This window comes from Felis catus, chromosome C2 (assembly GCF_018350175.1).
Source record: "Felis catus isolate Fca126 chromosome C2, F.catus_Fca126_mat1.0, whole genome shotgun sequence".
NCBI lineage: Eukaryota > Metazoa > Chordata > Mammalia > Carnivora > Felidae > Felis > Felis catus.
In genome coordinates, this window is record NC_058376.1 from 46165452 (window position 1) to 46177074 (window position 11623).

Sequence of the window (11623 nt, forward strand, 5' to 3'; positions counted from 1 at the left end):
GAGAGAGAGGGAGACACAGAATCTGAAGCAGGCTCCAGGCTCTGAGCTGTCAGCACAAAGCCCAATGCGGGGCTCTAACCCACAAACCGTGAGATCATGACCTGAACCAAAGTCAGTTGCTTAACTGACTGAGACACTGAGCCACCCTGAAGTTGTCTGTATTATATAATGGATTTTCTTTCAAATGGAATTTAGTTGCTGAGTGTTTTGCATGTTTCTGGTTTTCTACCTCTTATTGTTCATATGGAGTTTCCATTTATGTTAACTTTCTACAGATCCAACATAAAAACACCAGTTCTATTTTGAATTCTTGTTGCCATATAAAGTTTCCAAACAGATGAATCTATTAATGCATTGATTCTTTTTGGTTTCTCAGTCTTTATTCAAACTTCACTCCTATGAACAATTAAATTAAGTTTCTTATACCCATGTCATCTTTGGCATACTGAAAAAGAATTATGAAAAAGGCTGAAGTAATGCCTTCTCCACAGCGGTGGCCATTTGCTCACTGTTCTCCTGTTCTCTTACAACACTCTTTTTTTTCAGATTTGTGAGTCTTGAATCTGCCCCAGATGAAGAACAGGGCAAAATGCATCCTTTGTTGTATATTATTGCAATTCTCTACTAAATCTCTTCTTACACATACAGCAAAAGAAACAAATTTAAGGTGGACTAATAAAATGATAAAGGAATACACATTTCTCAAATAAAATGTCACCATTTTTTCAATTTTTATTTAAATAAGCACAAAACCTAAATGGACATCTTGCACATTGATAATACTCAATGCATTTTTTAGTTAAAAAAAATAGAAAATGTGTAAACTTTATATTACTATGTTATAAAAATATGGCTGATGACTTTAAGCAATTATTAAGTCTTTTAAACACCCAGTGAATTTGTCAGAATTTAAGATTTGTTCTTCAGCTATAGGCAAGAGTGAAGCAATGTTTCAGTTGCTTTCACTCTTATATCATCATCTTAGTAGATGATTATTGAATGAGTAAATGCATGAGAGCTCTACTTCCAATGATAACCCTTTCTGGAAACAGCTTGAAGCACATGCAAAGTCTTCTAAAAGCCTTCCATAAAACCAAACAATTTCCAGCTGCATTATTCTTGCTTTGTAAGACTTTTACACCCAAGAAATTATTTGGAATTAAATAGTATACAGTTCATGAGTTTTAAAAACAAAAGTGACTATACACATCATCTTAAAGCATTTCAAGGTAATTACAGTCACCTAAAAAAAAAGTACTTCTAAATAAGTATCCTCCTTGCTGACATTAAAATATTTGTCTTGGGGCGCCTGGGTGGCGCAGTCGGTTGAGCGTCCGACTTCAGCCAGGTCACGATCTCGCGGTCCGTGAGTTCGAGCCCCGCGTCAGGCTCTGGGCTGATGGCTCAGAGCCTGGAGCCTGTTTCCGATTCTGTGTCTCCCTCTCTCTCTGCCCCTTCCCCGTTCATGCTCTCTCTCTGTCCCAAAAATAAATAAACGTTGAAAAAAATAAATAAATAAATAAAATATTTGTCTAAACATATAGACAAATACATAGCAATAGTTTTCACAATAAGTAGAGTTAAAAATTTCTGGTAAGTATGAATTACCCTTTTCATTCTGACAGTATCAATGAAAAAATCATTATTAGAAGTACTGTTTATACAAAATTAATTTTTTAGTAATTACAAACCACTTGAAAATTTTCAGTGTTTCTAATCAGTCTTCTAATAATGGTGTTTCATTTTAGAGGGACTGATTAAATTAAAACTTTATTATATCCTCCTATCTCCTTGTAATTTTTTTCCTTCCAGTATGGTATCCACTGTAAGCTTTTTGACCTCCTTATTTATATTCTTGTATTTTGGTGAACAATAAAACGAAAATATTTGTCTAAATAAATGAGCAATGATTTTCTGTTTCTGCTACATCTTTCCTGATGTATGATTCTTAGACAATAATTCCTACGCTATTCTGTGTTGCTTAACATACAATTTTACAGAAAATTCTGTACATAAGCTAGCACTGTACTGAAAAATAGTCTATTAAACTCTAAGTGCCTCCTATACCACTGCTTCTACTGAGCCTAAAGTAGGTCTGTGGGCCTACGTGTACAGGTGGTACAACGTGTGGGTACCACCTTGACAACAGTGGATTAGAGAAGTTACATTATGCTTTTCAGTCTACAGGCCTCTCATAGTTTTTCTACTGTTTCTGTTTTTGCCATCTTCATGTACATCCATTCTATGCCTAATGATGTATGGGGTCAGGCCATATGAATATGGTTTCTGTCACCATGAATGCCATGTTCAGTTAAGAATATCTGAGACTATAATATTAATAAGGCCAGCTACTCAAAACTGTACTAAAATTTCTGTTTGGGCCAGATGAGTAGTCATCTTATGATATAAATCAGTGGAACACATACCAGGGGAAATATTATCCATTTGTAATTAAACTGGTAGGAGAATAGGTAATGGGCATTTGACAGGTACGTAATAGGTTGTTGAGCATTGGAATTGGGGCTTTATTCAAATTGTAAGAACTCAGAGAAGGTTTCTGAGTGGAGTAATTTGATAAGGGCTAAACTATATTTGAATGCATGATCTAATGTATGGGCATGCACATTGAATGCTAGATAACATTATCAATGAACTGAAGAAATACGAGGCCTTAGCCATCCTATAAAATCTGAGAAAAAGGCACATTAGGTGATAAATTAAATGTAAATCTACCACCACACTCCATCACCCAAACCAATGGAACCTTGTTTCTATGAATGGCACCATTAAGAAAAAATACTGTATCAATAGCAGACTGGCCATCTGATTTCACTGCAACAGTTCATTGTACTGAGACAAAATCACAGCAGTTCCATGGAAATATTGTGTGGTAAATTTATACCAATACATTAAATATTAATTAATTCGTGTCCTAGGCTATAGGGAGGAGAATAAAGCTCTTTAAGTTGAGGCTGTGTCACTTTCTCACTGATCAAAGGTCTGAAGAAAAAGCATTACAATCTCTGAACATGGAACATAAATGGGTCACTCAGAAGGATATTTTCTTTCTTTTAGTACTTGGGAATATGGCTGCTTCTTAACATAGGAAAATCTATCCCATAAATTTCCACCTCTCCAATCTCAGTGATAAACTAAAAAAAAAAAAAAGTGGGGGGTGCTGAGTTACAACCAAATCAAGAAAGAAAGTATATTTTCTTCTCCTTCCTACTTTTCTACTTCCATAATCTACATAAATGCTCCTAGAGCCCAATAACCAAAAAATCCTTAGAATTCCAGGCACAATGGAGAATATACTTGTAAAGCAGTTAGGATCCTCTAGTCAAACATCCTCAATTTTTACAAGTGAGGAGTGTTAATGCTATACCACACAGAATTAACAGAGGCAGTTCCTTATAACTTTTATTTCACTTGAACACGCGAGGCTTCCTCTTGTACATTCAATAAGCTACTACCTGAGAGGAAGAGACATCAGCAATTAACTGAGTTCAAGAGTCAGTTGCAGTCATCAGGCCAGGAGTTGTGTTGTGTGAAATGGCAAAACAAATAAACAGCAGCAAAAATTAAAAGTTGGAACAAAGGCTCTGACGCTGGTTGAGTTAGTATTAAGGTGTTCTGAAGGAGAATGAGGGGAATAAAGCTTCCAGCTGAACTGGAAAAGAAAGCCTCTGTGGCCAAGAGTAAAACATAATGCAATGTTTAAAAGTTACTACTCTGACGAGGAACCACAGGGCCTTTGGTATTAAATTTGCACAATCCACAAAGTTACCCACACACAGCATAATTTTCCCTTTCACTGAGTGAATTCACAGTTACTACACAACCAGTATTTCCCAGAGAAAGCCTTTGCAGCTCAAGAGAACTGAGCCACAAATCCTATTATCTGTCAGAAATTTGGGGTTTTACTATCCCCAACCTACATCAGATTTCTGTTGTATGCTTTACTATGTCTAAGTCAGTGAAAGGATAATTTTGCAATTCTTGTTTGTCATTTTCCTATGACCTGTTCCCATTACTACAGAAAGTGTAGTGCTAACCAGTGGGCACTCTCAGGCTTCTACCCTGGTTCCTGAGCCCTTGTCAGCCCCATCACAAAAGTGTGTGTGTGCTGCTCACCCAGAGGCAAGCATGTCACACAGATTCTGATGGGCCTGGAGAGATGCTGGCAGCTTTGCAGCTGTTTAAGGAGAACTCCTTACATTGCTACACTAAGATTAGAAAAACAAAGGGATAAATTCTGGTTTTTTGTTTTTGTTTTTTTTTCCTCATCAACATTGCATATGAAAGCCATGATTTTTAACCTTTTAATTTACTATACATTTTGATTTTTAACTTCAGCTCCTAGATTCTGTTGTCAAATAAATAGACTCATTCACCCTAAAGAATCTATTAGCTACAATGGACCAAAGGTTGGTACAGAGAATGAATGGATAGGTTTTAGGATGAGGAAAGGGATATATAGGCTTAAGAATTTTGATCTTCTAAGAGTGATCATAAATTACGCTTAAGGGTTTAAATGGAATCTCATCCATGGGTGTGCGAACAGTGCTGATCTCAGTGGTTTGGCATTTTATAAAGATGATTTTGGCCCAAATTCAGATTTTGGTGGGAGAATATATTAGAAAATACACATAGATTATTAAAAGGATATGTGAGTATTCTAGGCAGGAGATGGAGTTTTCTTGAATTTTGAGAAAAGTGGGTGGTTTCAACAGATATTAAAGAGATAAAAGCCATGAGTTTGATAATAGTTCTGATGGGTTCAAGGCGGGAATTCAGTGTCAAGGATGACTCTCAGGTTTCTTTCTTTAAAAACAGGGTAATGATGATGCCATTAACTGAGAATGGGAAGGCAGGATGAGGGCCACACTTGGTGATACTGTTTACAAAGACTCTGAATTTGGATCTGGACATTCTGAGTTTCATGAGTTTTTGAGACATTTGAAGAAACTATCCGGTGGTTGGAATGTGGCAACATCAAGAGCAATAAGAGAAAGGAAATTATTATGACCTAAAAATTGCTCAGGGGTAGTTTGTCAAGATGCCCTCACAGTGAACTCTAACGACACAAAGTGTATTTCTAATTGTTACACCTGCTATGCCTGGGTTATTCCCCAATTAGCTCACAATGCCCAGTAGAACAGCTTTGCCCCCATCCTACAGGGAATCAATCCATTGGTAACTTTTACTGAGGGAATTTAAAATATATTTTTTTTTCTTTTTCATGACTAGATTTGGAAAAGAGTACAAATAAATACCTTCTCCCTGCAGTTGAGGTTTCCAAGGAAAATCTTTGCGCAAGTAATCACTGCTTCATTCTGCACCTTCCACTTTTCTTCATTTAAAGATTTTAGGAGGAAGTACAGTTGATGTGGGTGTGAAAGCAGCTAGAAACTTCATCAGTTTGGCGATTCATGAAGATGTCTGTGGCCCCAATGTAAAGTATGGTAGAGGGAAATTTATATTTCTTCCCTTTAGAAACCCACCGTCTTTCCTTCAAGAAACCCATCATTTCTCAGTCTCGAAAAGACTTTAAGAAACTGAGTGAGGACACTAGGATCTGTCTAATTTTCATTATTTGTAGTTTTTCAATTTTTTTATTTGATAATGAGACATCCAGGTGAGAAATGAAAATCCTGGTAACCCTATGAGGTTTTTCGTTTAACTTCAGGGTAGACCATTCTGGATGCTTGTCATAAATACTAAATGTTTGACTGATGAGGAGACACAAATAATAATATTTCTTTTTAATAGCAAACTTGAGATAATAGAAAAAGGGGGCAAATGATAAAATGATGATAATGACTCAAGAATTTCAGAAGTTATTTCATACCATAGAAACTTTTCATTGTCAGGCTAAGGACAACTAAATTACGCTGCTTAAACTTCCTTAATTTGTTCATGGAATCATGAAAAGATGAGCTAAAGTCACCAATAACATTATTAAGCCCCTTGTTTCCAATGGATATATGTGTGTGCATATGTGTGTGTATATACATATATACACACATATATATGTGTATATCTATATGATATAGAGATACATATGGATATTGAAAAGATCTAAGAACTTAATAGCTCTAGACGTAATTATAAAAATAGGGTGTATCAATTATGGATTTAAAGTTGGCAAGAAACCTAGGCAGGCTCACTCAGGACAAAACCCCACCTTACAAATTAAATGACTTGCCCTCAGTGTCTATTAAGGCTAATTTTTAGAAGAGATATTTCAGTCATTCTTGCTGCATGTGCTGTGTTTCTAGGCCTTCTCATGGGTATATGCTTTAAAAGATAAATTTTTAATGTTATTTGTTTTTGAGAGAGAGGGGGAGAAAGAGCAAGGGAGAGGCAGAGAGAGAGAGAAAGAGGGGGACAGAGGATCCAAAGTGGGCTCTGTGCCGACAGCAGAGAGCCTGATGCAAGGCTGGAACCCACGAACTGTGAGATCATGACCTGAGCTGAAGTTAGATGCTTAACTGATGGAGCCACCCTTGCACCCAAAAGATAAATTTTTAAAGCTATTTTTTTTTCTATTCTCAAGGAATATGGGAAATAACTCCTCATTCTCCCTAATGTTGAACCATTATGAAAATATTGTCTATGGAGCTATTTTAAAGTTAAACAATACAATTTGGCTATATAGGTAGATTTTTAAATGTATTTTAATCAGCAAGAAGTGTGTGTATAAAATTGTGTTATTCATTCTATTTTGGGAAACAATGAATTTACACATCAAATTATAGATAGATTTTTCTCCTTCTAGGTGATCTAAGAGTCTGTGCATTCACCTCTAAATACCTTGGGATCTCTTCTTTGGATCTGCTTTTAGACAACATTTATAGGTCATAGAACAAAATCAAGCAAATTATTTCAGGGATGCATCAAATATAAAGAAAGGAACCTGAAAATGAAGAAAACTATTTAAAAAAAACATTGTGTTTATATATCTAACTTTGTTTACAAAAAAACTTTTGTCTGAGAGACAGAGGGAAATTACTCTCGATGGATGAATTCAGATACAACTGAAAATATTCAAAAGCATACGCTACATAATCCAAAACCTTTTCTGTATTTTAAAATACAGAAAACCTATAAAATAAAATTTACTTATCATTAATTCCTAATTTTTCATTAAAATATTTATTGCCACCTACTAAATGCAATAGTATTATTATTCCTGTTGCTCTCTTTTTCTCTTCTTTACTATTAAAATTTAAGACTATCCTTAAATATATGTCATTGACCATATATAAATATCTATAATTCTATAAAATAGGATGACTATATATTGTGTTTTTATCACAAAAGCAGTTTTGGAGGTGCTGTGTATTTTTCTCCTCCTTTATTCTCCCCTCTCACCTCCACCAGACAATAAATATTAACATGCTAGGGTCTATCATTTTATACAATCTTTATGTTCTTATTGTTTTTGCAAATATGTGTGTGTGTGTGTGTGTGTGTGTGTGTGTGTGTGTGTGTGTGTTTTCACAGATCTACAGAATGGGAATTTTAAGACTCTATTATCTATTTGTTTAATGAGATAATGTTAAATACATTTCTCTGCATCTTATTTTTCTCACATTCCTAGCAATTGTGGAAATTTCTTTCAGACAACTCGTAGATCAATAGCTCATTTTATTGATTTTAGCCATAATATTGGTTAGTCTAGTTATGCCAAAATTTGTTCAACCATTGTTTCATCCTGTTGGTTTACATATTATTTCCAGTCTTTTGCCACTGTGAACAATGTTGTTGTAGACTTTTCTACCTATGAAATATGTTATTGCTATAGAATAGATAGAAGGCATGGGTTGCTGAGTTGAAAAGTATGTGTATTTTTATTTATTTTTCATTATTAAAAAAATTTAATGCTTATTTATTTTTGAGAGGGAGAGACAGAGCAAGCTGAGGAGGTGCAGAGAGAGAGAGGAAGACACAGAATCTGAAGCAGGCTCCAGGCTCTGAGGTGTCAGCACAGAGCCTGACATGGGATTCGAACTCACAAACTGTAAGTGAGATAATGATGTGGGCCAAAGTTGGGTGCTTAACTGACTGAGCCACCAAGGTGCCCCTGTGTATTTTTTTTAAATATTACCAATTTTTTTTTCAGTCTTAATAATTTACATTTTTATTAGTAAGGGTGACAGTGGCATTTTCTAAATTCTAACAATCAGATTTTGCTAATCTGAGGAATGAAAAATAACATCTTATTTTATTTACACATCTTGAGTACTAGGGAAGATGCTCACCTTCCTCACATTAACTCAATGTGTTGACATATTCTGTGACTTGCCCATTCAATTCCATTTTTGTTTTCTGTCGTTTTGTTTTCTGTCTGTTTTCTTACCAATTAGTAATATTTCCTAGCATGTGATAGGAACTAATATTTAGCCTATTATATTAACTATACATATTTTTCCAACATTTTATTCATCTTTTACCTTGTGAAATATTTGATACATACTTCATTTTCATGTATTTAAACATTATATTAAATACACTTATATCCTTATTTATAATTCGTGGGTTTCTTAGAGATTTTTGTAATATATTTAAATTATATTTATTTCATGAATTTTCTTAGAATATTTAAATTGTTTTTTTTTAATTTTTTACTTTTAAGCCCTTGATCCAGTAACAATTTTAAAACAAACATGGAAAACGAAGCCATTGTTACTTTTTTTTTCTGAAATAGGCAAATATAGCCATAATATTTTCTCAACTGAAAAATCACCCATGTACTATATTAAATTCCAATACATATACTTGAATCAGTCTTTGGAGTCTTTATTTGGTTTTACTATTATATTTTCCTATTTTCATGTCATATTGTATTCTATTAAAGGCTTTATGTTGTAACACCACTGCACACTTAACTTTGTTACTGTTCATATTTTCCTTGTCTCTTTAAAATAATTTTATTTTATAAGAACTTTATGCTTATGCTATTATGTTAAAAAGCAGTTAGGATTCAGGGGCACCTGGGTGGCTCAGTCAGTTAAGTGACCAACTCCTGATTTTGGCTCAGGTCATGATCTTGCAGTTTGTGGGATCGAGCCCCACACTGAGCTCTGTGAAGCCTGCTTGGGATACTCCTCTCTCTGCCCCTCTCCTGCTCAGGCTCTGTCTCTCTCTCTCTCAAAATAGATAAATAAAAATAAATAATCTTAAAAACGACTAACTGAATTTAATTTCTAGCTGAAATTGAATTCTAATGACATATTTATAATACTAGGTCATCTTATCTGAGAACATATTTTGGCTATTTCTTTAGAAATTGTATAATACTTTTTGGTAAGTTTTACAATTTTATTCACAAGGTCTTATATATTTTAAAAATATTTCAATGTATTTTAAGGTGTATGGCTATTGTAACTGATATATATCCTTTTTATTTCTTTCTTGCTTGCACTGAAAAAAATCTCGTGATTATTTATGTATTCATCCTGCATCTGGTACTTATTAATTAAAGTCATTATGTTTTTTGTTTAATTGTAACAACATAACATTAGTAAAAATATGAATTTATCTCCCACAATTTTTATGACATTTCATTATATCTTTGTTATATTTTGTTTTCATATCTTAGATGTATTGAAGTTTCTGAAAAATACTGTACAATAATGGTCAGAGTAAGCATTTCAATCTGTCCTAATTTGAGGAAGATGTTATATTGTTTAGAATGTATGCTATTGGCTTTGATTACTCATCTTTAGCATATTTCAAAAGCTTAATTCTATTTTTAAAGCTTTTATAATTAGAAGATGATTATTAAATTGAAATTAATTTTTTCCAAATTAAAAAACAAAACCACTTCTCTTATACAAGTAATAAACTCTATATATATAATAAATTATATATAATAAATATGTATAAATATAAATACATAAAATAAATATACATAATAAATTCCATATATATGGTGTGTATATGGTGTATATATATATATATATATATATATATATATATATATATATATTCCCCTTAATTTTGGGGAACAGTTGCCCAAATACATATTGTTTGTAAAGAATACTGAAGTGTAAAGATAAGTGTTCTGGTTAAAAAGGATATGTAAATAAGGAAGATACATTTATTTGTAAATAAAATGTGATTATTTTCACAGTCTTTTATGACTCTGTTTTTCACTTATTCTTCCATTTCAGTGATCAACTTGAGTGAGTCTGATGGAAACAAAACACAGGTGATGGAGTTTGTTCTCATGGGACTTACAGATCTTCCAGGGCTGCAGGTCCCCCTGTTCCTGGTGTTCTTGGTCATCTACCTCACTACCATGGTGGGCAACCTCGGACTGATTTTTCTTATCTGGAAGGACCCCCATCTTCATACCCCCATGTACTTACTCCTTGGCAGTTTGGCCTTTGCAGATGCTTGTTCCTCTACCTCTGTGACTCCCAAGATGCTGATGATTTTTTTATCCAACAATCACTTGATATCCCTGGTTGAATGCATCACCCAATTTTATATTTTTGCTTCCAGTGCAAACACTGAATGTTTCCTTCTGGTAGTGATGGCCTATGATCGCTATGTAGCTATATGTAATCCTTTGCTTTATCCAGTGGTGATGTCCAATATCTTTTGCATTCGGTTATTAGGTGTTTCATATATTATAGGGTTTCTTCATCCTATGATGCACACCAGTTTGTTATTTAGATTAACTTTCTGCAAGTCCAATGTAATACATTATTTCTACTGTGAAATTTTACAACTGTTTAAGATTTCCTGTACTGACCCTAGAGTTAATATGCTCTTAATATTTATATTTTCAGTCTTTATACAATCTTTCACCTTTATGACTATTATCATCTCTTACTCCCATGTCCTCTTTGCCATCCTGAAAAAGAGGTCTGAAAAGGGCAGGAGCAAGGCCTTCTCCACATGCAGCGCCCACTTGCTCTCTGTCTCTTTGTTCTATGGCACTCTCTTCTTCATGTATGTGCGTCCTGGGTCTGGCCCAGCTGAAAATCAAGATAAAATGTATTCTGTATTTTACACAATCATAATTCCCCTGCTAAATCCTTTTATTTACAGTTTGAGAAACAAAGAGGTTATAAATGCCTTGAGGAGAATAATAAAATATAAATAGTTCTTAAGGCAAAATTTAAACTTGCTCATTTCAAACTTTGCAAAATACAAGGGGTCTGAAGTTATGAAAAGTAGCTTTGGCTTTATAAGTTTAACAGAAGGCAGTGTCTAGGGCAGTTTCTGAGTGCTGTATGATGAAAGCTTCATTGGGTATTTGTTTCAATGTAAGGAGATCTTAATATCACACAGAACTGAATCACTAATTAAAAATAGACCAACTTTAAGAAAACTAAGCATTTAAAATTTGTGATTTTTGACTCTTTGTACATTTCCTCTAAATTAGATATAATAATAGTTTGTAATATGATTGTAGCAGACATTTATGTTTCTTTGCTTGAGGGTGGAATGACTGAGCCAAGATAATTGTCCAAAGCCTGCATATCAAAAGTTTTGCTGCTTTTCCAGTTTGCATTCTGACCAACAGTGTAAGAGGGTTTCCCCTTCTCTTTATCCTCAGCAACACCTGTTGTTTCTGGTGTTGTTAATTTTAGCCATTCTGACA

The 11623-nt window shown here is 34.0% G+C and overlaps 1 protein-coding gene across 1 annotated transcript; it reads left to right on the forward strand.

Annotated features, from left to right (window-relative positions):
* The first annotated feature begins 4753 nt into the window (after window positions 1-4753).
* On the forward strand, window positions 4754-11122 carry LOC101088869 (olfactory receptor 5AC1-like). The gene is made up of 3 exons (XM_011286019.3): window positions 4754-4837; window positions 5366-5465; window positions 10182-11122. Exons 1-3 carry the CDS (start codon window positions 4754-4756, stop codon window positions 11120-11122), a joined length of 1125 nt encoding a protein of 374 aa, XP_011284321.3.
* Window positions 11123-11623: the final 501 nt, after the last annotated feature.